This window comes from Alligator sinensis, unplaced genomic scaffold (genome assembly GCF_000455745.1).
Source record: "Alligator sinensis unplaced genomic scaffold, ASM45574v1 scaffold1283_1, whole genome shotgun sequence".
Lineage (NCBI taxonomy): Eukaryota > Metazoa > Chordata > Crocodylia > Alligatoridae > Alligator > Alligator sinensis.
Window position 1 is genome coordinate 81,114 of NW_005842091.1, and position 25,897 is coordinate 107,010.

At 45.7% G+C, this 25,897-nt stretch overlaps 2 protein-coding genes across 5 annotated transcripts; one reads left to right on the forward strand and one right to left on the reverse strand.

Moving 5' to 3' along the window:
• Positions 1-51: 51 nt before the first annotated feature.
• On the forward strand, positions 52-24,842 carry NOXO1 (NADPH oxidase organizer 1). 4 transcript variants are annotated; one of them, XM_006024006.3, is made up of 8 exons: positions 52-128; positions 18,384-18,464; positions 18,579-18,654; positions 19,122-19,302; positions 20,322-20,515; positions 21,080-21,193; positions 22,388-22,505; positions 23,354-24,842. In XM_006024006.3, exons 2-8 carry the CDS (start codon positions 18,390-18,392, stop codon positions 23,982-23,984), a joined length of 1,389 nt encoding a protein of 462 aa, XP_006024068.1. In that variant the 5' UTR covers positions 52-128; positions 18,384-18,389; the 3' UTR covers positions 23,985-24,842. The 4 variants fall into 4 exon arrangements, with proteins under 4 accessions (XP_006024068.1, XP_006024067.1, XP_006024066.1 ...); XM_006024005.3 differs by having other exon boundaries at positions 72-178; XM_006024004.3 differs by lacking the exon at positions 52-128 and adding an exon at positions 337-458.
• On the reverse strand, positions 1,211-4,213 carry LOC112550372 (FAD-linked sulfhydryl oxidase ALR-like). Its single transcript, XM_025204625.1, has 3 exons — positions 3,623-4,213; positions 2,540-2,739; positions 1,211-1,384 (listed from the first exon to the last, which is right to left on the reverse strand). The coding sequence occupies exons 1-3, from the start codon at positions 4,022-4,024 to the stop codon at positions 1,222-1,224; spliced, it is 765 nt and encodes a 254-aa protein (XP_025060410.1). The 5' UTR covers positions 4,025-4,213; the 3' UTR covers positions 1,211-1,221.
• Positions 24,843-25,897: the final 1,055 nt, after the last annotated feature.

A 25,897-nucleotide genomic window follows, 5' to 3' on the forward strand; every position in this document is an offset into this window, starting at 1 on the left:
ACCGCAAAGCATGTTGGGCCAGGATGGCTGGGTTGCCTACCGCCATCTTGGAACCGCAAAGCATTTTGGGCCGGGTGGCCCAGGCTGTGGCTGCAGGTGTGGGTTGATGCCTCAGAGCTGAGAATGAGGTAGGGGAAGAGGAGCTCCTAGGAGAACCTGAGGCTTCCCCCTGTCTCTGGTAAGGGGCTAGTACTGGTCCCTCTCTCTCCCTGGATTCCAACTGCACCAGAGCTGACCCCATACAGCCATGGGGAGAGTCAGGCTGACAGGGGCCTGCAAAAATGACTCCTAATTTGGGAGTCTGGTGCCTCAGATCTTCCTTCCCCTTCAAAGCCCCCCAGGGGAAGCCTGTGGGGGGGCTGTGCACCTGCTTGCCGCTGCGGCGTGGTGGCTAGCTCTCCTCCCTTCATGCAGAGACCAAAGGAAGGAAAGAAATGCAGAGATCTGAGCCTATTAAGGTAGCAGAAGGCTGACCAGGGGCCTCCCGAGCCTGTGGGTTTCTTACAGCTTTTTAGCTGCGCAGCATTTCATTCTGTACGGCCTGTTGCAGAGCTTGTTGAAGTCCTTGCAAAGGTGCCCATTGACGACTGGGGGTTTTGTACCCGACTCCAAGGGAACTCAAAATTTTAACAGTGCAAAAAGCCTACTGAGGCCAATGCCTGTTTTTTCAGTAGTGAGAGGCCGAAGAGAAAAGAGGGATTTTTTTAAAATGGTGAAGTAAAACCTTTGCGGCCACGGAAGAGACATCGCTGACAGTTTTGCTTCTGCAAGCATTTACGCACCTAAATTATGTTGATGCCAGTGGGATTATGGTTTGGGTTACACAAAAGTGTTTGCAGGTTTGTGACCTAATCCTTTATATTAATGTTTTTAAAGACGTAGGATGAAGACTATGTAAAAGGGAACAGAACGGGTAAAGGTTTGCTCTGACAAACCTTTGTTTTCTTCTGTGACTTGTGCACTGGTTCGCGTGACTGGCCTGTGGTTTACCTAATCGTTAAGCACTGGTGTCATCCCCTAAGAATTTACAGGGGGGAGGGATCAGATTCCTCTGAATCACAGATGAGAGTAGGAAGCCTGTTTATTTTTTTGCAGATGTGTTAGACGTGCACACAAACATGTTCACTTTTTACCATTTTTAAAGATACTGCACCCAGTTCAGTCTTTATTGCATTTGAATTATAATAACATTGATCTTATTTCCCGTGGTGTCTCCATGCCCTAGTTACATGAACCATCCTCCCAGCCTTCTCGCCAGCGTTCATCTATGTGGGAGCAGTTGAACTGGGGTTTTCCCAGCATTTCATTCACTTCATTGTGAAGAAGGCATAGCCATTGGCATAGCTGCTTTCTGCTGCTAGTATCTGGCTTTTTTGTGTTTAATCTACAGAGACAGAAAAGAACCGCATACTACTTACTTCAGTCCAGAATCACTGGTTTCAGTCCCTAGACAAGAAATAGCTATCTGAGCGTGCTGAACTCAGGAAGGGAATATATCATGCAAATACCTTCCTCCTTCATAACTCAAGCCTTTATATTAATAACTAATAATAGTAATTATGGGGGTTCTTGCAATCTTTTTTTTTTTTTTTTAGCTCTTCAAACTTCTGGCAAGGTATTGATGCCATATTTCCAACTGAACAAAGCTGAATACTCCTGGAGCAGATTGCTCCAGTGCTCTCTAATGCTATAAAAATCCTATTGACTAGCTTCCTTGCAGAAGAAACTTTTTTTGGATCACATTTAGCTGCTGTTTCAAGCATTTTGTAACTTACTCTTTGAAAACCAGTCTCCGTCTCCCAAATACAACCCTGTCCTTGTTGGTTTCATGCACTTGTCTGCCAGGGACTAAGTTTTCATCTGTGTTTAGAAAGCACCTAGCCCATTTGTGATTGCTAATGAAATCAGAAAAATAATAGAATACAGTTTGCAGTGTGTGTAATGAATGAGTTCCAAGTTAGGGCATATATAACTGCCCTCTAAATGAAGGAATATACATTGAGTATGCTTAACTGTTTACTGCTTTCTGGTGATTAAGTTAGGGCTATCGATTCTTGTTAGATAGAGTTTTTTAAACCAAAAGTCATTGGCACCAAGGGCACAGGCTTTTAAGTATCCAGACTGTGTGTATTCTATATAATTTAGTCATTCATTATAAAAAAAACCTGAATCTGACTAAAAAACAGTGACAGTATCACTGCTAGTGGAGGTTTGTTTTCTTTTATGAGTAACAGGATTTCCCCGCACCCACATTTCTAAACTTTATTTCTAACCTTCTTTTGAAAGGCGGCTTCAGTGCCTTGGTTGTCGTGTTTTACTCATGACATGCTGTACCAGGCATTAAAGGTAGAATATAACATGTAGAAATAACTAAACAGTATTTGCACCTCTGGGAAAGCAACTTCCAATTTATACTGACAGAGTTCTGAAGCCAGCTCACTAAGGTTGTGTTGAGGCTTGTGTATTAACAGGATTGCACTGGTTTAACTTAAGGTGTAATGTTTAAACAAATATTATTACATTCAAGTCTGTGGCTCACCTGTTCCTTAGGTTTTTTGCACACTTTTCACAGGGATAAAATTTACTAAGTAAGTCGATGAACTGAGTCATATCAAGCTGCTGATCATTGCTGGGCTCATCTGGGTAATACGCTGCCATGGTGTGAAGGAAAGCCCACACATTTCGCCCCAGTTCTTCTGTGTTGAGTGGACACTCTGAAGCTTGTACTTTTTTTCTATTCTGGGGTCAGAAAAGTCAAACGTTTTACAAGCACGTTAGGACTGTGGTAGAACAGCCCTTTCCACTTAGCTTACCTAGTTTGTTTCCGCTTCTTCAGTCTAGCCTCATGCTAATGGGGAATGACATTTCAAACGCCACAGCATATCTGTTTTATCAGTGAAATGGAGCTGGGGGTTCCACAGATCTTATCAGGGATTCTGAAGGGGAAGAAAAATAGGGCTCACGCTCTGGGAAAAGGTCAAGGCCCCTGTGAGGGTCTGCAAGTAAGGAGAAATGAATCTGGTAGTTTTTAAGGGCAGATGTTCAAATATCAAGAATGGGGGAAGATGAAGACAAGAGTTAATAAGAACAGCTGCTTAGGATCAGGTTGGGAGTTGTAGGCAGTTTCAGCTTGGTCATCAGCCATCTTGGGGTGGGAAAATAAACCACTTGAGGTTTATGGAGTTGTGATTTCTATAAGCTGTGTGCGCTTCACATATTAGCTGAAATCAGGGAGTAACTCTTATGGAAGCTGTAGACCCACGCTTTGTATTTTACAACATCTATAAAGATATGGCATGCTGTCTGTGGATACAAAAAGCCTATTTTCTATGTGGGGGCCCACCATCCATTCCTATCCCCCTTTGCCACCTAATGGTAATTCCAGTCGGTTCCTTAGGTTGATCCCTGCCCATCCCATCAGCCATTCCTTCCTGCACCTTTTTTGTCTGCTTCTCCGGGAAGTGCCTGTCCACAACTATTTCCGTAGGCAAATCAGTCCTCTTTCCCGCTGTTTTACCTCGAGGAACATTACTCATCTGCCCCCCACCATCCATGGGTGGTATTGAGAGAGAATTCCCTGTCCACTTAACCATTCCTGCCTTCCCCACTGAGTTGCCTTTACCTTGTCTGATGAGCCCAACCTCTTCCTGAGCCCAATCTCTTGTTTCCTTTTCTTTGAGCCCTTGCAGGTATGGCAGTCTTTCCTCCTGGACTGATTCTGGGCTACAATAAATGGGCCTCCCGTGAGGAGAGCGTTCAGAGCTTGGTGGTCCATAGCTGGAGAGGTGGAAGACGTTGTGTTGCCTTTCTTCTTACAGGGCGCTTCAGGTTTCGGTCGACCCTGTGCATCCAGCCCAGCCCAGCTGCTAGGGGCAGCACTATCAGCGTGGCTAGAAGAATCTGAAGGCTCAGAAGGAACACTGGGAGGAGAAGGTGGCTTCTTTTCTTGCTGGTTCTTTTTCCAATAAAACACCAGTAATAGGTGTTTTTTCTTCTTGGGCTTGGCCTGCTGCAGTGGTGCCATTGGAGAGAGATTTCAAGTTTGGAGGCTGCAAGACAAGTCTCCCACTGGGGACACTATTATTTAGAGTGTGAAATGAGTGTCTGCCTTTTCTTCTACCTCTTCACATCCTCTAGGCAAAGGAAACAATGTGATCAATTCGCTAATAAAATGGTCTCAGCCCAGCCAGGACAATATAGCCTTCCTTGCAAAGTCCTGAGCCTCAGACACTGTGGCAACCCAATGTGAAATGTAATGATCGTGTCATACAGAGCCCAGTGACATCAGAGTGCCCCTTTAAGGAGACCGGTGGCTTTATTGGCCAGAACTAAAAGTGCCAAGCAGGTGACAGTACAGGCTATTGGGGCAGATGTAGTTTTGATCTTATCAGGTCCATATCTCTTCCTAGTGCCTGCAGTTGGACTCATAAGCTATGATCTCAGGCTCTGGTCCTGATTTTTTTTAAAGGAGTCCCCACCTAACCTCCCTTTTTATGGCTACAGTTTTGTAGGTAAATTTATTGGCTGGTACTAAGAAGGGAGACACCCAGCTAGCTGATCTGGGGAGACAGTCAAAGTGATTAGATGCCTTGTAGACAACTGTGTCTGAAAATTCCAGGCATAAAACAGAGGATAATAAAATAAATTTTATTATGGGTGTTTTGCCTAAGGACAGATTTCAATGTAGGTGTTTCTGATGGTGTTTGTTCTTTTTTTTTTAAATCCAGAGATCAGATAAACAGTCGGTACATTTTTTTCTTTTTCCTTAAAGAGGGGCAACCGTATGGGAATTCCCGAGAGTGTTCAACTATTTAGCATTAGGGTAATTAACAGCAGGAAGGGATGCCTCTAGGTTAAAGGGATCTCAGCAGTGTAGTACTGATGTAGTCTTTCTGCTTCCTGGTCTATTGTATTTTGTCAATCAGAATGAAAACTTGCAGATATGATTCATTTGTTTGAAAATTAAAAATCTGCTGAATTAGGGTGAGGCATATGCAGGAGAAAAGGTTGCAGCCAACTTGTTCCTTTGTGCTGTCTGTTGTTCCAGAGATTCCTCTTTTAATCAGCCCAGAAAACAGTAGTAACTGACTGCAGACATACTGGTTCATTTTTCTTGAGATTGGAAGAGTCGGGTCAGTGCATTGTGGTGTCCTGGAAATGGAGAGACCTTAAAGGTTCCAGTTGGAAACAGGAGACTTACCTTTGTTTCTAGAGAAATAGAAGGTTCTTTAATTCAGTGGAAAATAAACACTTAAATGTGTTCCACATAAGAGTGTGGTTTTCTAAAGAGAACAGCAGACTGGCCTTCGGTCCATTCCCAGCTCTGTCACTGACTCACAGTGTGACCTTGGGTGGGACCCTTAAGCTCTGTGAATTTAATTCTTTCTTGATGTGAAAGAACCTCTTCTACTGACAGCATTGCATTATACCAGGCCATAGTTCAGAACAGACTTTCACCTCCTATTTCCTAATCTTTTGGATAGACTTGATACTTTTGAATGAGGTATCTTGCATTGGATAACCTGAGGATTAATTAATGAAGGTAAAGCTGTTTAGACTATAAATGAAATAGTCATAGCTATGCAAAAGGGTAATAATAATTCCATTTTTATTAATATCTTACTGCTTTTAAATAATGAATTTTAAACATGGTTTTATACCATGTTCCCTTTCTTGTTGGTCTCCAGCTCGTTTTTGGGGGGTTTTGTGCTTTATTTGGTAACCATAAGAACGTTTCATTCTTGCAAGTTTTCTTTCATGATCTTTCAGCCAACAGAGCACTGCCACTGCTATGTTGTCTGACAATGAAACAAGTGAAATTCTCTCCATGCTTTTTCTTGGAAGCCAGTTGGTCTGGGACTATGGTTTTATGGCATATTCAACAAGGTTGCTTTTAGATGGAACAGAGGGATATATCCTGATCAGGACTAGAAATGCTGAAGACAAAGGGAGAGAATCCATCCCAAGTGTTACATGGCATCAGTGCATTCTGCAGTGGAACTTTGTCATTGGTCTATTTTTTTGACTGGCTCTGTAGGTTAGTGAAAGCTTGCAGTACAAGCGTGTGAGGCTCAGGGTTTGATCTAAGGAGCTCCCTGCAACCGGGGACACAGCACAGAATGTCTCACAATGGGGACTCTTGCTTTGAAAAAGGAACTTAAGGACAGTATTTTCATATAACAACGGGACTCCTATTTCTGTATTCTCTCCCCTGCTGTGACTTACTTAACCCTGTAATTTAGAGATCTTGTATTTAATGACTGCCGGTAGCTTAGAACTTGCATGAAACACCAGGAAGTGGCCAACAAGGCATCCATTATTTATATAATTATATTTAAAAGACAGGCCGGGGTGAATCCTGTTGAATAGGCGCCCCTCTTCCTAACTGCTTATTAATCCATGAATGAAATGGGGATAATAGCAGGGATGATATAATGTTCAGGGCTGTAGTGAGGTTTAAATAAGGCGGGGGATGAAAATCGGGGAAAAGGAAGATCATGGGATCTAATTGAGAACAAGGAATACAATTTTCAAAATCACTTGATTTAGGAGCTCCAGGCCCAGATTTCCAGGCTGCTTACTTAGATGCTTTTAAAAAATGTTACCCAAAATCTCTAGGAATTTTTTCTTTTACCCCTCTCATAGACAACTCCAGCAGGGCATTAGTTCTCTTTTAAGTTTTCTTTTATGTTCTTTAGGATGGTACAAAATACCTGTAGGAAGTTATCGTGTTCTATTCACTTCTCAAGTATTTTTTTTCCCCAAAGCTGTTGAATCAGTTGCTAGAAAGTGTTCAGATATTTGCCAGCCTTAAGAATTAGTCACATAGATGCATGTGAAGTTGTTATCAACAAGGAAATAGTGCAAAAGGAATGAGTCTAGTAAAACATTTCACATGCCGGGTGAATAAATTATAGTAACATTTCTGTGAATCATTGGATATCAGGGAAGTCTATTTAGAAGGCCTCATTTTTACAGGAGGCCAGCATTAACAGTAAAGGGATACAGAATTGGTAATTGAACACTGGTTTAATCAAATTGGTATCAAAATCAACCCCTTCTATTAAATTGATGCACCTTTGCATATATATTGAGCCAGATTTTGACTTGGGTGTCAAGCCGGTGGCCTCGAGCAGTTTTGCCAGGTGGTATGGGTAAAAGGAATAATAGTACTTGGAAAACACTGCAGAAATGGTATTTGCTAAACAGCTTGGTGCATGATCCCCATTTGTAGACAGAATCTGACCACAAAGGAACCTGCCCAAGGTTAGACAGCAGGCTCGCAGCAGAGCCAGGGGTAGGACTCAGGCTCCCCAGCCAGCTCTGTTCACTAGATCACACTGCTATCTGCTGAAGTACCTCATTGACATACTCCGAGTACCCATGTGCCTGCAAACACGAGTAAAAGGGAGCCTTTCGTATTTTTGCTTTTGAAGCAGAGTGAAATGTGAAATACTCAGTGAGTAGCAAGCTGGAAGCTACTCACTGAGGATTTCACATTTCACTAGTGGAAAGAGCAACCCCAATTAAGTTGACGGAAAATGGTTCAGGTCTTTGGTCTCGGGCTGCGTGAAGGTCACGTCAAACTTGTCTTATCCGATTCCCCCTGTATCTCCCATACACCTGGCTGCCTGTTTTTAAAGTAGCTCCAGATAGGATTCAAATGGGACAGGTAAAACTGGAAGCTTTCTTAATTGAACATTTTTCCTACATCTTCTCTTTATGCAACTCTCCCTGATGGTAATGACTTCTTCAGTGATTGACCAAAGGAGACTAATAGGAAGGTTTGAACATACTTAATTTAATTAGGGCTGGAGAAACTGGTTTGTCTCAGATAACAACTTGCATGAGCTTTCCTAGAAAAGTTCAACTCTGAGGTTTGGGATTATAATAAAACAATTCATAGTTTCATAGTTTCATAGTTTTAGGGTCGGAAGGGACCTAATAGATCTTCTAGCCCGACCCCCCGCCAGGGCGGGAGAACAACAAAAAACCCTAAAAACGAAAACGGGACTCAAATGAGTCCAGCCAGGTAGGCATCCAGCCTCTTCTTAAAGACCCCCAGGGTAGGGGCCAGCACCACCTCCCTTGGAAGTTGGTTCCAGCTCCTAGCCGCCCTAACTGTGAAGTAATTTTTTCGGATGTCAATTCCTTTAAAAGTGCTTTACTTCTGCAATTTCTATGTATTTAGGCTGATTCAATTAACTGAAGTAGAATTAATTACACCTCTTACTTGTCAAGTGCATATAGATGAGATGGGTTAGTGTAGAAGATCCACTAACAGGGCCCTTTGCACTTTGGAACTTTCCTCCTAAGGACCTCATAATGCAAAACATTGATGTTCCTGCTTCCCTACCTCCACAAAGTGTGTAAGCCTCATCCCCTAAGAATCTTAGAAAATCATAGAAAATAGGGGTTGGAAGGGACCTCAGGAGGCCATCTAGTCCAACCCCCAGTTCAAAGCTGGAACAGCCCAAACGTCATCATCCCAGCCAAGGCTTTATCCATGCGGGTCTTCATTTCCAAGGATGGAGGTTTCACCACCTCTCTGGGTAACCTGTTCCAGTGCTTCACCACCCTCCTGGTGAGAGTTTTTCCTCATACCCAACCTAAACCTCCCTTGCTGCAACTTAAGGCCATTACTCCTTGTTCTGTCATCTGCCCCCACTGAGAACAGTCTTCATTTTAAAGGGTAGTAAACGGAACACAGAGGCTTTGTCTTCACTAGGAAACATAGATAAGCTATGGCTTCTCGATAACCTCCTTTGCTTTAATGTCTGTCTGTCTGCTCAGCAGTGCGATGAGGCTAAATGAAGTCTTACCACTCAGTCACCGTCTATAGTCTAGTCCACACCTAGTGTTGGAGAGACTAGCAGCACACAGCAACAAGAAAAGTGGATGTTATTGCCTGAGAAGCTGCTTTAGAAACTCAGACCTGCACAAACAAGCCTGGGAGGACATTTTCAACCCCTTTGTCTTCTCATCTCCTGGTCTAGCTCTGACATGCGGGCATGCCCTGCAATGACTTCTTGTCACATCAGTTGAAATGTGATCTTTGCTCTCCTTTTCTAAGGACAAAGCAGGAAACTTTCACCTGTGATGGAGCAAGTTGCATCATGTTCTTAGCTGGAAATTTTATTTTTAAATAGTACCCTTGTCCCTGGCTTGGCCTCAGGCAAATGGATGACAAAACCATGATCCTCAGTACAACATGTGGGTCATTCCCAAAGAAATTACAGACCTATTGCAGCTGGTTTTTGCTAACCAAGAGCACATGAGACAGGTATTTTTTACTGTTTTATGACAAATGACGGCTTGTGAAATGAACCAAACATCTCCCTCCCTGCTGAGCCTATCTTCAGAATACATTAAAGGAAGTACAGATATGTTCATCATGCTATACTTTCACATTGCTCAGCTGAAAAATTCCTTTGTAGTGGCAGGGAAGGGAAAGGACTGATAGGATGCATCTTCCTGATTCTCTCAAATCTCTGATTTTGCTCTAATATTGCTGGCTGGAGCATGATTTTCATCGTAGGATTTCAAAGCACTTAAACTTCCTGACACTCACATCATCTCTGCAGAGAGAGAGATCACCTATTATTGTTTCCATTTATGCAGCAGGAACTTTTACATACTCTGTTAGACAGGGCCTTTAATGAATTCACAGAAAGCATCTACTACAGTATCCCATCAAGTCTGCCCCCTGTGCTGGGAATGGTGAGATGGGTAGTGTAGAGCCCAGGACTTCTTCCATGACCAGGGAAAAGCAGCCTCATCCCCATAGTTTCCAAGCACCTTCTAATTATAATTAACTGATGAGACCAATATCTGTCATGTGTATGTTGTTCTTTCTCTTGTTCTCTCCTCCAGAAGAGAATTGTGTCTTCAGTGCAGTGTCTTGGTTTGGCAGGGTTGTGTTTAGTTTACATGTGCAAGCTGCCATGTGTTTCTTTGAGATGTTCAGCTCAGGCCACACAGTCAGACACAGTTGGGAATAGGACCCAGGTGTCCTGACTCCTCCTCATTGCTAACTACGAGACAGTACTTCAGTGTCCACCTGACACAGGCCCCACTGTTCTTCTCTAAGAGGGATGTTTCTTACTGTGGGACCAAATGTGCCCCTGTCTCATGCAGGCTGAGTCTCCCTCATGTGTCTCCCAGTTTTCTGTTACTTCCTACTGTTTGCATCGGAAGTACTGGATCAGGAAGCTCAGTTGCATTAAGTTGCAAGTCCTTTTGGTCTGCGTCCACATATGGAGGAGATCAGCAGGCACAGAGCTATAGGTCTGGACAGAATCTCTTTTCTTTCCAGTGGGTTTTAGTGCTGGTTTGGCAGCCTGGACAAAGCAAGATTCAACCAATCAGGCAAGGGCAACATGACAAGAAGATTCTCCATGGGTGATTTAACTCAGTTCTTGGTCTCTCTGCTGAGCATGCTGGTCAAAGCATGGTTATGTCTGATGCTAAGTGCACCGAACAAGGGATGTGAGGTCTGTGTAGAAGCTCTGAGACTCTGGGGCAGCATCTAAGTGGAAAAAAGGAGACTGGCAGAGAAGGAAGGGGGTTAAAATGAACCAAATTGTGGTGGAAAAGCATCTCATGAATGTGTCTCTTGGGTGTGCTGCTGGCCACACACTCCCCTTCTCTCTATTCCTGGGCAGCCAAGAAAATCACAGAGTTAATCTCATGCATCCTCTCTCTGGCTCAGCACAGCTGTAGGGCTCCCTGCTGGGTTCCCCCTGCCTCCAGGGAGGACTTTGTCTCTTTGCTACAGCCAGCCATTTTTTCTCCCCATATCCCTTGCTAAGATAATTCGCCAACTCTGCTGCATGAACAATCAGGTGGCTGAGCAGAGGGGGAAGTTCAGTCTTCATGTATTCTCACTTCCTTTGCCAGGAGGAAATCATTATAGACTGCACTAGTTCAGCACGACTACAGCTAAAACTCCAATCCCAGGCATGGTAGCTAACACTTGTAAAACACCCTTGGTGTGGGGCAACAGTGGATGCTATGCAGGTGTTGCAGTTTCGTGCTGTTCCGAGCAATGGTTTCTTGCAATGCTTTTGCAGTTAGCAGAGAGGCTGCTTCAGGGCAGTCTGGCCACAGGAGTCCTTCCCTTAGGAACTAGATGGCACTCTCTTATGCACAGTCTCTGAACAGTGATTACAGGGTACTCACCTTTGCTTAGACTTGACCCAGGAACCTAGGGTTGAGGCTTCGGTTTGGTTGGCGAGTTACCAACATGGAGTAGCCATCACATCATTTTTCATGTGGTTCCATTGCTCTGGAAGGATCCCCAAGGCACTGTCAGCATCCCTGAAATGCAGCTAGCTCTGGGATAGTGGAGAAAGACAGCCCGGTGGAGACCAGGACTGCTCAAGATATACATGACCATTTTGTACGCTGGAAACATTTGGATTTGAACAGCCCCTTACAGATTAACAATTTCATGCAACAGCTGATGGATTTAGAAGGAAGCCAAACACATTCTTTAGCTTCTGGACTTGACATTGTAAAATCTCTCATCCCAGGTTACATTTCTTAGATCGTTTACAGAGCCAAGGCTCCTTTTGTCTGCTGGAGTTTTTGATTTTCTTTTAATCTGGGCCTGTCTCTATAATTAACAAGCATCTCAAATCATCCCTTTGTGCTCGTACCATCAGCTTTTAGGCAGCTGGGTTTTTCATTAAGGGTGCTGATATGTCATGTCCCGACTTAGTGCAGGTGACCTCCAGGAGCTGCATGTTTTGATTCTGAAGGCGATGCTGGGAAGAGATTAAGCTCTTGTACTGACAGCATTTCAGGTATCAGCGCCACCCAACCCTGGCTACAAGGCATACCAGCGCCGTTTCTGTTAGCCTATTAATAATGGATTCTTTGATAATTTTTTCCAGGATTTTACCAGGGATTGAGGTCAAGAGCCAATATCAAGCACCGCAGCTCTAGCCCAAGGCAGTTCCCGAGAAGTCTTACAATTACACAAGAAAAAAAAGGGGGTGAGACATCTCATTAATACTCCTTGTGTATCTGACTGAGCTCCAAGATGGTTAGCAATCAGGGTGAATTCTTTCAACTGCAGCATATGGGACACTGAATTCCTTATCCAGATTCCAACCAAGGTGAGAGTGAGTTGCTCTCTGGCTTGTTTGTCTTGCCAGAGAAAAGCACAGAAAGGAGAGATTCTCAAGGCAGCCTGGAGATACCATAGATGTGGAATTAATTTCCATGAGCAAACGTGGCTTTGTTGCAGGCAGGCCATGCCTGACCAACCCCATTTCCTTCTATGATCAGGTAACTCGCCACCTGGATAGGGGAAATGTCATAACTTGGACTTCAAAAAGACCTTTGACTTAATCTCCCATAATGTCCTCATGGTACAATTGGGAAAATGCAGCCTTGACTATTTTACGGTCCGGTGGCTAAGTAACTGGCTCAGAGGTTGGACCCAGAGAGTATTAGTAGACGGAACTGAGTCAACATGGCAGAAGGTGGCCAGTGGCATCCCTCAGGGCTCAGTACTCAGACCAGGGCTTTTCAACATGTTCATCAATGATTTGGATTTGAGTGTTAAAAGCGTACTGGCAAAGTTCGTGGACGACACCAAGTTATGGGGGAGTGCGGTCTTGCTCGAGGAGAGGCTGGGGATACAGGCTGACCTGGATAGGCTTGCGAGGTGGGCAGATCATAACCTGATGATGTTTAACACCGAGAAACATAAAGTGCTCCATCTGGGGAGGAATAATCCGTAACATACACTAACAGGCTTCGCAGTGCTATGCCTGCCAGCACCATGACTGAAAGAGACCTGGGGGTTGTGATAGACCACAGAATGAACACGAGCCACCAATGCAATGCCGTAGCAGGCAGAGCAAGTAAAACTGGCATGCATTTACCAAGGCATCTCAAGCAAAACTAAGGATGTCATCCTCCCACTCTACTCAGCCTTGGTGAGGCCGCAGCTGGAGCAGTGTGTCCAGTTCTGGGCACCGTACTTCAAGAAGGATGTGGAAAAGCTTGAGAGAGTCCAAAGGAGGGCTACATGCATGATTAGAGGTCTGGAGAGCAGGTCATGAGGAGAGGCTGAAAGACTTGGGACTGTTCAGCTTGGAGGACAGAAGACTCAGGTGGGACTTGGTGGTAACCCATAAGTGTAGCAGGGGTGAACATCATGGCCTGGGGGAGCATCTGTTCACCAAGGCCCCCCAGGGGAAGACAAGAAACAATGGGTACAAACTGATTGAAGATCGCTTCAGATTGGACATCAGGAAAAACTTCTTTACAGTTTGAGTGCTGAGGGTCCGGAACGGACTCCCCCAGAAGTGGTACAGTCACCCACCCTGGAGATCTTTAAAAATGTCTTGGCGTGCACCTTGCTGGGGTCATCTGACCCCAGTGGTCTTTCCTGCCCAAGCGCAGGGGGGCTGGACCCAGTGATCTCATGAGGTCCCTTCCAGCCCCTGACATCTACCAACAGCCACGAGGTTCCACTTCGTGCGATTACAGGATGTTGTTAACAATCTGGGCCATGTTCTTTTCCCACTTAGATTCCCTGCAAACTTGTGGGAAGCTACTGGATTTAGAGCTGCTCCTTATGTACACCGATGTGACGTGGTCCCAAAAGTTCATGTGTTTGGGACCTTTCACAAATGATGGAGTTGGGGGTTGGCCTTATGCATGAAGCATGGGACAAGGAGTCTGGGGCCTGGGCTCAGCTTGTGGCTCTGCCAGACTTCCCTCTGTAGCCTTGGGAAGTCATTGGCCTCTCTGGATCTGTGCTGTTCTCCCTGCCTGTACCATGGGGATCCTTGTGTTTCCTCTCCCCCCCCAGTTATCTCTCTTGTCTGTTTAGACTGGGAGCTCTTTGGAGCAGAGACTGTTTTCAACATTATTTTTCCCCCAGTGGGGCCTGACTTAGGTGTGATCATCAACACATGCCTGTCATAAATAATGGGCATCATACAAAAGGCTGCAGCTGTAAAAGGAAAAAGATATGCAAATATGTATTGATGGGGAAAAAGGCAGCACCCAGAGCCCTTCTCCTGAACTTCTATTTCCTGCACTGAAGGCTGCGTTTTATTCGAGTTAATAATTATAATATCCAATGCCCTGGTTTGTTGTAGGGTCACAGGAGCAGCAATAAACCCAATGTAAATACTACAACAAATTTCCGTTGAGCAAGACAGAGAACTGTGCAAATACACCTGGAAACCAAACAGGTGAATGGCCTTTTTTCTAAGTAAGGCATCCTTTGGTTGAGCCCTCAGCCCTGGTGTTCATGCAGCCCCTGAGCTCTGAGCTTGTCCATGCTCACATAAAGCAGTGTTTGTGGTATCCTATCATCTCTCTGTGACAAAGGGCTTGACAGGTTTCCTTCATGCACAGCTCCAGTCCAGCTGCCTCTCGCTATAATAACATGAGTTTCTTATACAAGTTTCTTCCTTTCCTAACCAAACTCAGCAACGAGCAATCAGTAATGTACCCACGTAGCACAGAATCGAGTATACTTGCAGTTAGCCTGTAAGTACTGCTATAAGAAGACCAAGCCAGTACTCTTCCTTGAAGGCATTTGTGGGCAACTTAATTAAGCACTTATTATCTGTACCTCTCAACTGGGATCTCCTTAATTAATTGCTTCAGTTTCTCACACTATTAAGCCAAGCATCACTTGTTCACTGGGCACATCTGCATGCTAGTGCTCTCAGCCTGGGGGTTGGCACAGCTAAATTAGAACTGAATTTCCCATCGTTTTGAGGAATTGCAGTGCCTCCTTCCTTAGGCGTTGAGTGAGACATGCTGGGGGAATCCCACCTGGCTGCAGGAGTGACAGCACAGACTGATTACAGGAGTGATGTTTCTTTCATCGCGGTGCTTGGTAGCTTCTGAGCAATCTCAAAACCCCAGGAATAAGGAGGAACAAGCTCTCCTGAAAGAAGTGAGCTCTCGCTCCACCAGAACAATACACGTGCCTAAGTCGAGCATCATTGTTTGCCTTGATGCTGGGTGTCTGCTTCAGGTGAAGAGGGAAGGGTTTGGAGATTGAGGACCCAATCCTAGGAGCTGTTGAGAGCACTGAGCGCACGGTTGTATTGGACCTTGAATGCAAAGATCTTTGAGCTGAGCAGAGTGGTGTCACAATGACCCAACAGAAACCTTCAAGCCATGGGATCTTCTTGTCTGGCACATCTACCCCAGTGAGAAACAGCTCAGCAGCTGCTGCTGCTTCAGCTTCTCCAAAACAGCATCTTGTGGCATCTTTTTCTTACAGTAGCAGATTGTTGTGTACCTTAATAAAGGAACTTAGCTATTTATATTGTTTTCTTTGTAGGCCCTGTTAAGCCCATATCATTCTTTGCTAATTAATGAATTCATGCCTGCAAAGCTCTTTGAGGCTGGGAAGTTCTGTGCAACTGCTTATTAGTATAATTGCTTTGTATTATAGCCTTGTCTCGCTGATAGCAAACAGGACACACAATACTCAGTGCACCACAGCTACAGATGTGTTTGTCTATACACGCCAAAGGTTTTACTTTAAAGCGCCAGTATCCTCAGTTTGCAGTGGGGGAGTCTGAAGTGCGTGTTGGTGAAGTGACTGGCCAAGGCAGAATCAGTGACAGGTAGATCCAGGTGTCCTGACTCCAGGTCCCATACTCAGTATAACAGCCTTCCTTCTTTTGCATAGAAATGATCCTTTCCAGATGGAGGGAGCTGAGAGAACAGTAAGCAGTTTGTGTTTCCATACCACAGTGAGAACACTTGGTTAGTAATGATGCCTGCTATATAGCTATTTTCCGGTAACTGGTTCAGTGTATTGCATTTTTAGGGTACAGATGGAACGGAAGTAAGCCATGTGCACGTAGCTGGGCTGAGTTAGGATTGGATATCTCTGAGTACTGGTGGTGCTCTGTGTTCAGATTCTTTGGCCAGGGTTTGGCAACGTTTTTGGCCTGAGTGTCAGAATCATCCCAACCTCCACCCATGCTTATACATGGCATGCTAGAGATGGGGGAGCCGCAAGGGGCCTGATCTTCATTGCTAACAGATGGTGGGGAAGGGGCCAGGGTTACACTGCCCCATCCCCTTCCCCACCATGTGCTATGAGCTCTGGCACCAGCTCCATGGCAGCTGCACAGGTGCCTCTGGGTGGACAGTGAGGGAGGAGCCGGGGTTGTGCTGCCCCAGGCCCCTTCCTGGCCACACATCCAGAGGTGCGCACACAGCTGCCACAGCCATGGAACTGGTGCTGAGGCAGCAGAGCTCCATGCAGCTGTTTGCAGCCCAGGCTCTGAGCAGCTGCTGGCAGAAGCTGCCCAGAGTCCAGGTTGGCTGTGGCATGCTGAAGAAAATGGCCTCGCATGCTACGCTCTGGCTTGCATGCTGGGGGTTGCCGATCCCTGCCCTGGGAACTGTATATCCTGCGAAGGCATTGCAGGAAGGATTCTCAACCAGGGTCCCTTGAGATCCTTTCAAGAGTACTGCAGGGTGCCACACAATGGTAGTATTGTCGGTGTGCAAACATGATTCACATGATAAATCCAGAGATTTCAAACAGGAATCTGTAGTGTCAAAAAATATTCTGCCCTGTTGTGGCCTTTTTCAATTCTTTGCAACAGAAGAAGTGCTCTAGGATTTTTCTGTAGTCAAAAAACAAATAAAAACGAAGAGGTGGCATTTTCCAAGGGGTGCCCCGAGTCAATCCAGGGGTGCCTTGAGGCTCAAAAGGTTGAGACCTGCTGTATGATGAGATAGCTGCCCAGATTGTCTCAGCATGCCTCCCTGCACCCATAGATGGGCCGTGGGATTTGCACGGAAGCATGGATGTGGCAGACGCATGGCTGCACACTATGTACACAATCTTCCTTCCAGAGAAATTGTAGAGGGCCCAACCCTGGACCATGGCATGCAGGCCTGGGGCCAGGGTGTGCTCTGGAGAGGGGATGACAGTCGGGGGGTTTAAAGAATCCTCTAACCATGGCAGTGGGTCTGCTCCACAAGTACTGGGGCCTTTCCCCTCTCCAGTGGGGTGAAGGGGGATCCTGGTGGCTATAGATCCAACAGCCTTGCCTGTCCACCCCACAACCCTTCATTCTCAGCTTCTTCACTAGTAAGATCCACTGTGAATCTTGCTGTAGCTTAGCGGCACTCAACCCACAATGCCATGTCGCCCACCCAGCATCCCCTGGGTCTGGAAGTTTGGCAGTGGGGAGCAGTGGTATTATCAATTGCCACTCCCCTGCTGACAAATTTCTGGACCTGTGGAGAGCCCCACAGACTGGGGAGTGCTAGATCACGCAGGCGTGTGGGCTCACTCCATGGCTGGATGCAGTGCATGGGGTTGGGGTAGCACAGTGGATCCCGCCTGTGGACTGTGGGATCTGGCCCACTGACTGACCCTATGCCACTCGTGTGGCCTGCGGGTGCTGGTAGGTTGGGCACCACTACTCTAACCTAATGACTTCTTTCTTCTGCATGTTGCCCTAGGACATAAAATCGATCCAGCCTTAAGGGGGTTCTCAGCAGGAAGTGGGAAACACAAAGCAAGCCCTTCTGTATCCGCATGTTTGACTATGCCCTCTGGCACCCGCAGTTAGTTGCATTGGCCTCTCAAAAGCAGGGAAGCAGCCTGTCGTGTGCTCAGCTGAGAGGCATGTAGACATTTGCCTGATTCTGGAATTTCTGGGCCCTGACGTGAATTCGTGGGTGGAGCAAGGAAACAAAATCCTCTCTGTAGCTTGAACCTAACTGGCTGGGTAAGCCTCTGCACTCCCTCCTGCTCCTGTCTATTTAGCTTGCAGGAGGCAGCTGCTGACACTAGATTGTGCTGAGCCTCAACCAGTGTAGAGAGAGGGCAGCATCAGCCTCAGGGAAAGATGAACACAACCTGGTACCCTGTTGATGTGAAAGCTGTTGGCTTGATGAAATACAGAAAGCAGAAGGTACTTTGATCTGAGTCTCCTTCTACTAAATATATTTACAAGCTAGGAAGCTTACGGACCTTTTGAATTACTATGACAGGACCAGGTTCATTCCCCTGGGCAATGTTGGGATCAGTCATTATGTAGGATGCTGCTCTTAATTATATTTTTTGTGTGTTTGTTTTTTTCTGGTGAACCATATCTTAGCAAAACAGCTGTTTCTTGGATTCTCTGGCTATTCCACTCCTACCCGTAAATCCCACCCAACGCCTACGGCAGTTGCTTACATAGACTAGCAAAGTATTTCATTCATGTTTTGCTGTTTTGAGTCATGTGGAGGCTGGAAACCATTGACTGGCCAGCTCTGTGTAGAACCCTACCAAGTTTCTGTGCACCCCAGTTTGGAAGCCCTATAATTTTTACAGCCATGATTAACGCACACTGTATTCCCTTTTGTTCCTTTTCTAGAACTACATGATGTCTGTGCTCTGGCCAGATCGAAACAACGTTCTTATCTACCGGACTTTTGAAGAGTTTAAGAAATTCCACGTAAGTTAACAACCACCTGGAGATAATTTTTGTGTTTTTATCTTTGTTTTTTTCCTTCTTTTACCAGGATTTGGAAGCATCATCACTTATTTTCTCACTCTTTTCTTTTCTCAGAAAGAACTGAAAAAAAAGTTCCCCATAGAAGCCGGTTTACTAAAGAAATCAGACCGAACCATTCCCAAGTTTAAAGGTGAGAGGGTTTAAATAATTTCAGTTGATGGACAGACTTGAGGGAGTGCAAAAAACAGAACAAAAGTGCAGGCATGATCACAGCAGTCAGAGCAGGTTATAGATGAGGGAAAATAAGAGTTCAGTCAAGTCAGTTAGTAAATAAAACATCTTTTTAAATGTATTAGTTAATGAAGCTTCCAGTTCATATGAGTCTGAGGTCTCCTGCAACATTTTGATGTGTGCAAAGGCCAAGCTAACATTTAGCACAGAATTGTACAAATCCCAAAGTGCAAGCCCATTTCAAATGGTAAGAAGAATTACTGTTATGTTTATAGCCACTGACCTCGATCCTTTATGTGTAGCATCCTACGGGAATGGAAATTAGGAGGCAGTGCTGCCATTCCTTGGCAGAAGGTACTGCGTACAAGACAGCAACATGTTAGGATCCCTTTTGCTGATGGCGATTTTGCTCCTGTTGTTTCAAAGATGCCCCTCGGATGCAGAGAAAGAGCGGGAAGCTGAGGAGGTCTCTGGAAAGACTGAAACTTCTGGAGCTTTACTCCCAGGAGCTGATGAAGCTGGATACAAAAATCTCCCAGAGTGAAGATGTGACCCAGTTTTTCAAGGCACAAACCCGAGACCTAGATCCCTCATTTCCAGAAAACAGGTACCAAATATCACCATTTGTATTATAGTAACTATATTTCCCCTACTCTGTAATGTTTGTGTTTTAAAAACAAGGAGAAGAAAAAGAATTTCAGTTAAAAATGGGTAGAGGGCAGAGTTGTTTTTTTCCTGGGAATCATTTTAATTTCTTGAATTAATTAGAAATGTTCAAGTTGTGAAAATGAAAGTCAGCTTTCTGCAAGCTGCATCCTAGCTCCCTTTTTCCAAATCTCTCACTTGCATTTTCAGGACATAAAACTTCAGGTTTTCCTACTTTTACCACTTTCATTGGTATGTTTGAGCAGCAGAGGAGGAATTGCAAATCAACCAGGATTTTACATAGAAATATATGCTCTTTTCACCCCAGTCTGAGAGTTTTTGCATAAGCAGCTGCTTTGAAAATCTAAGGAATCCCCTTATTTAGGAGCAATAGGTTTCAGCTTGCTAGAAGCAAAATCATGATGGATATATGCAAAATGAAACAGTTTTTACTTGAGACCAAAGCAAGTTCAGCAGCTCTGAGACCTGCTGGGATTTGATGTGTGGCTTATTACAGAATACATAGAGCACGATAACTGCACATTTGCATATGGATAAAAGATTATATACTACCCAGTAACCTGTGTGTCACCTCTGACTTGAAATTCAGAAAGGATATTATAAACTATGTGAAGCAGCAATGCAAATATTTAGCTAAGAATGCAGGCTAGTGGAAAGAGAACAGATATCAGAGCCGGGAACTTCTGAGGTTTATTTCTGAGTATGTAATTGCCTTCCTGGATGATTTGACCTCTGTCTTACAATAATCTGTGCCCCATATCTAGTCTGTTTCATGGCCATAAGATCTAACTTGAAATGGGCACTACAATTTGGAAAATATTCTCTGAGGGCTTTGGGATCCTATGGACTGGGTCTTCTTCACAGGGGCGCTTTTTCCCAAAAGGACAAGCCTGAAATAAATCTTAAAGGCAGCCTCCTCCATGGCTTTGTAACAAACAAGTATTGCACTTTTCTTTTCAGCATTATAATCATGCCATCAGAATTTGGGGATGAGAAGAAAAAACAGCTTACACAACCAAGCTCCTCTATTACGTACCCAGTGGCTTCCCAGACCTACAGATGCATCGAAACCTACGAAACTAAAGACACAAAGAACAGACCTTTCAAAGTTGCTAAGGGGGAGATCGTTGAAGTCTTAATCAAGGACATGACAGGTATGTTTCATTTAGACTGTTCATTATCTGCTTCAGAGGGGAACTCTAAAAAGTTTTAGCCTTTTCACTCCTTTGCAAATATGTGTTTGTAGCATGATGAATATATTTGTTTATGCATGTACTCCAGAATATAACTTATATCATGAAGGATTACAAGTATTTTATTAGGAGGAAAAGAGGAAGGAAAGTAGGGTTTTTCAGTTGAGTGAGGAATTTGAGGGTCAGCACTCCTGGGTTCTAGTCCAAGCTTGGAAGAGATGATGGTCTAACATGAGAAGGGACCAGGAGTAGGAGCTCTAGGGTTCTGTGCTCAACTGTGCCACAGATTCATTGTGTAACATTGGGCAATTCACTTAATCACTTATATGGCATGTATTTTCTATATAAAGCATAATGGAAAGTGTCAGGCAGCATTTACTCAGAGGTTGCTGCCATCTCCCTTCTGGCACTTTCACACCTCTTTTGAGAGTTGTGAAGCTTAAATAACATATCTCTGAAAATCACCCTTTGAGCAGTGTTCCAGGGTCTCAATAAAAGCATGTATTTGTATGCTCCTGCTTGCAGGGTGGTGGCTGGTAGAGAACGAGGACAAGCAAATAGCCTGGTTTCCAGCTCCATACCTGGAGGAGAGAGCATTTGGAGAGAAGGCTCCAAGTTTCAGGGAGTCAGATGAAGAGGGTAAGCCCACTTCTTCCTTGCTGTGGCCCAGGTCTTTCAATCCTTGTTGTCAGCTCAGGGGTGCGTTCTCTTAAGTGTTATCCTTCTCTGCTAAAATGAGTCTGGCGAGTTGCAGAACAAAGGGCAAACACCTCTCAGAGAGGGAGTGCGGGTTGGTGGTTATTGTTCACAGCTTGGGCTATGGAGAACTGAGTTCTGTTCCCAGTTCTGCTGCTGTGAACAGGTCACTTAAACAGATACAAGAGTCAATTTGGAGATAATACTTCTATGTCTGAAAGTGTTTGCTACTAACTAGAATGGCCCCAGGAGGACTATTTTTTCCTCATTAGTTTCTTTCATGCTGTTAATGGCACTTTGTAGATAGGCAGGATCCCTGCTGGTCCTGTCAGCCCATCAGTTATTTTTCCCTGCCAGGCAGTTGGAAGTGGCCCTCAAAGACTGGAGCAGACCTTGGAACTACAGGCCTGTCTTTGTTAGGGGGCTTGGGAGATGCAGTAAACAGCAGCAGAAGGGAGTTTTCTGCTGACTTTGCTCTCCTCCCTTCTTGAACTGCAGAAGCAAAGTCAGCAGGAGCCCTTTTTTTGCCAGCGGAGAAGGTTTGCGGACATAGCTATGCCAGCGTAGGTGGGGTGGGGACTGAGCTCTTTACATCCCTAGCCAACAAAGCTGTGCTTGCAAAACTGTAGCATAAACCAAGCCTATACTTTTCTCCTTTAAAGCCTACGAGGTCTTCAGTCATTGTGGACTCTTTCAACCTCTGTATGATAGTTGTAGGGTGCACCCTAAGCCTTGCCAGGTGAGTTAAGTCCTCCCATTGCTGGGCAGCCTAGACCAGTGGGTTAGTCTGGGGTTGCGATCCAGTGACCCCATACACTGGCTTGGCCCCACATGCCAGAGAAATTTGGTGCATGGGACCTTTTCACTCAACCTGCAGGGCTCCCCAGGGGTACGGAAATTGGTTGGTGGGGAAGTGGTGGCAGTATTGATCACTCTCCTGCCACCATATTTCCGGACCTGTGGAGAGCCCAGTGTGCTGGATGGCATAGCCCAGTAGTTTGGAATTGGCCCATGGGCTGGATATTGAGCACCACTAGCCTAGACCATTGTTCTAGCCTCTCTTGTTCCCATACTCTACCCCATCTCCTTATCTTCTTTGTCTGCAAAGTGGAAACGATTCCTCCCTCCTTCCCACAGGGTCCAGGTATTACACTGTGCGGGCATACAAGTCTCAGGAAGCAGACGAGCTCTCAGTGAATGCTGGGGTCATTGTGGAGGTGCTGGAGAAATCAGACAATGGCTGGTGGCTTATCTGGTAAGGAGGTCCTCTTCTTCCCACCACCCCAAACCTTCTCAGTCAGTGGTGTGTGAGAGTGCCAGTTGACAGCAGGTACTGCTCATCTACTCTGGGTCCCAGGCAGTGGACAGTGGGGAGCTGTCATCCTGTTGCAGTACCCCAGACTGAGTAGATAACACTCTCAATTGCAGAAGGACCTTCCCCCTCCCCCATGTCCTATGTACAGTTATGGGCTCAAATTCCTCATCAGTTTCCAGGATCTGGACCCTGGTCTGAGAGACTGCCCATGCAGCACCCTTTGTGCAGTACTGACTTGGACAAAAAGCACCACCGACTGGGTGAATTTCCAGAGTGAAATTCCCCATTTCCCCACAGCACCTGAATGAGGAAACTCCACCTGTAGGCTGGGGGTTGCAGCCCTAGACCCTCTCCATTTTATACATGGTGGGGGCTTGGCTAGAAAATGTATGTGGGCATGGATCCATGGACTGTAAGGGCCTCTCTGCACTTGCCTGCTCAAATGACAGGCCTGACCGTTCAGCAGCTTGTGGGGTCCCTCTCCCATGTTTGATTTGGGGAGACTGTTCCATGCCACCCATCATTCCAGTTAGCATCACTTTGGGTCTTTCTTGGCCTTGATGTCACCAGCTCCCAGGTCCCTTCACACCTTCCCTCGGCATTACATAGCAACATCAAGTTCTGTCCAGAAGTACCACATCTGGCATTTGAAGCACTTAGCAGCCACTGGCAGCATTTCCTACAGGTGGGAGTGCTTCCAGGGGCACTGATCCCCTCCCGGGTGAGGTCTGAGCTGACAAGAAGCTGTCTTTACCCCTCACTGTTGTTTCCGCACCCCTCTCCCTCAGGTACAACGGGAACACTGGCTACATCCCATGCATGCTCCTCCAGCCCTATAAGAACCCTCACAGCAAGTTCCAAACGATTGTGAATGCTGGCCTCAACGCCTCCACGCCCAACCTGCACCTGCCCTCCAGCCCCTCCTCAGGGAGTGCTCTCCTGCAGGCCAACCCACAGTGGGGGGGCCTGCCCCAGAGCTACTTGGGGAGTGAGAGGGCTGACAAAGGCAGGGTTTCCTTGAGTAGAAACGGATCGAAATCCTTGCCTGGGCTGGACACTGCAGCCAGTTCCAGCACGCTTCTGGAGCCAGACAGCTCTTCTGTCAGCTCTGGGAGCGGGAGCGAACAGGAGGTCAGCCAGAAGCCTGGCTCCCCAAGCTCTTCATCTGGTGTCAGGCAAGGCAGCAGCAATCCTCACCTCACCTGCAGGGACAAGAACAGTTTGGACTTGGAGGAGGCATCTTCAGGCAGCGCCACGCATCCCCCTTGCTGCCCAGACCCTGCTGCCAGCATCCCCAACGTGCCTATGCGGCCCACCACCCGCGAGATCCTCCAGAAATGCAGCACTGTGACACGGAGAGCCATAGAGCGGTCTGCCCACAGACCCAGTCTGCTAGCCACACCTCACATCCGCCCCTGAGAGGGAAGGGGGCCATGAAGATCGGGACATGGGAACACGCAAGCCTCAGATGAAATCTCCTTGTCGTTCTGCACCTATGGGAAGTAGGTCGAGGGTCTGAAATTTCCCAAATCACCATTGCTCAGCTATCAGTTCTGCACTGCAGCTGAAATTGGTGAGAGAGGAGGGTCGGTGCTCAGGCCTGTCACCTGCTGAGAGATGAAGGAGTTGGCATTTAATTCCTCTCTGGAAGATAACTCTTCTGTGGCTGCTCAGCTGGCTGGCCTGCATTGATGCACTAATCTTGCCTTTCACTCAGAAGGAAGGGGCTGCTGGAAAGTGGTCTAGGTCCGTCGTGCTGACCTGCAGCGCCTCGACACTGAGATTCACACTGTGTTGGTGCACTTGGATTGGATCCTTCATGCCCAACCCTTCCATGATCAGAAACAGTGTCTGCAGGCAGGGACGTGCAATTGCCTGAAGTCATTTCTGCTTCCCCCAGCCGGGTAGCCAACTCTTGGGATCAGGTTTCTGCTTTCTGGTAGGAATTCTCACATGAATGAGCTGAGTATTTACTGTCACTGAAGAGTCTCTAATAGTGGCTTGCTTTGCTCTCTGCACTGCAGTTCCTGCCCACAAATGCATGTCCTAAAATATGCTTGAGAAAAATCCATCTCTGGCTCAAGCAAAGACTTTTTTTTTGCAGATAGCTACTCACCCGTCATTGGAATTAGTCTTTCATACAGCTTTTTAAAAAAATTTTTGATGCTTAAACATGCTTGTGATCACTATGAATTATGTTTTGTCCAGCTTACAAGTTGATATTGTTCTAAATTATATATGCCACATATACATATTTATGTCTGGATTAAGCACAAGCGAAAGAAAATATATTTAACAGAAAATCTGAGCCAGTGACCAGTTTTTTATTTCAAAGGGTTATTAGCTCGGGGGTTAAAATCTTGCAGCAACCCAAGTCTGTTATGTTTCTAGAGTGATGGGGGCATATCCTCGGTTGTGTCAATGCAGCTAGGCAATAACTACCATTGGAGGATCCAGCCTTTGTATTGTACAGACATAACGTGAAGGAATGAGGCACTGGAGTGGATGTATGATCCACATGGAACTGGATATGAAAAGCAACAGGTAGAAGGCCACGATGGTTGCAAAGTCACGCACTGAAAAGCTAGGAAATGCCAGAATTAAGGTAGCCTATGCAAGGGAAGTGTGACAGGCTGATGCAGCCTCTTGCTAGCGAATGCAGACTCCAGGAGAGCAATGTAGTCCTGAAGCTCCGCACCTTTAACAGCCCTGCTTTCCTAACCACTCACTTCCCACCTGATTAGGGCTACAATAGTGTAATCAGCTTGTGGCTACTCTGGGTTAGTTTTCAGCTTCCTTAGGATTTGCCTCCTTTCCAGATAAAAGAGCACACGCTTTTGCTTTATTTTCAGACCTCTAACCCTTGTTATCTGCTCTTCATTTACTGGCCCCCTGTTGAATCACTTACCACAAAATATATCAGCATAAACACACCCTTCAAGTGCATTGTTCATTCTGTAGCTGCCCCTTTGAAGATTAAGGCTGAACTAAAGAGTTTATTACAGGGATTAGTCATGTTAGTTTGCTGATCCTGCTTATGTGAAGAGCTAATTCTTCACAGCAACTCAGGGAGCTGCAGCCTCCTTCCCAAACAGGGGGATGTGGATGAACACCCATGTCTGTACATGGGGAGAAATGAAAGCCATTTCCTTTTACATACACACAATCTTATTTGCTCACATGTGGTTCCAGCTATCCTTTCCACATCGCTATCAGTTCTGCCTCTGCACTCCTGCCTTCTCTGCTCAAAAGGGCAGAAGGATATTTAGTGCCTGAAACCTTCTCTAACATCTCTCTCAACTGTACAGTTGGTCCAGTTAAAGGTATCACAA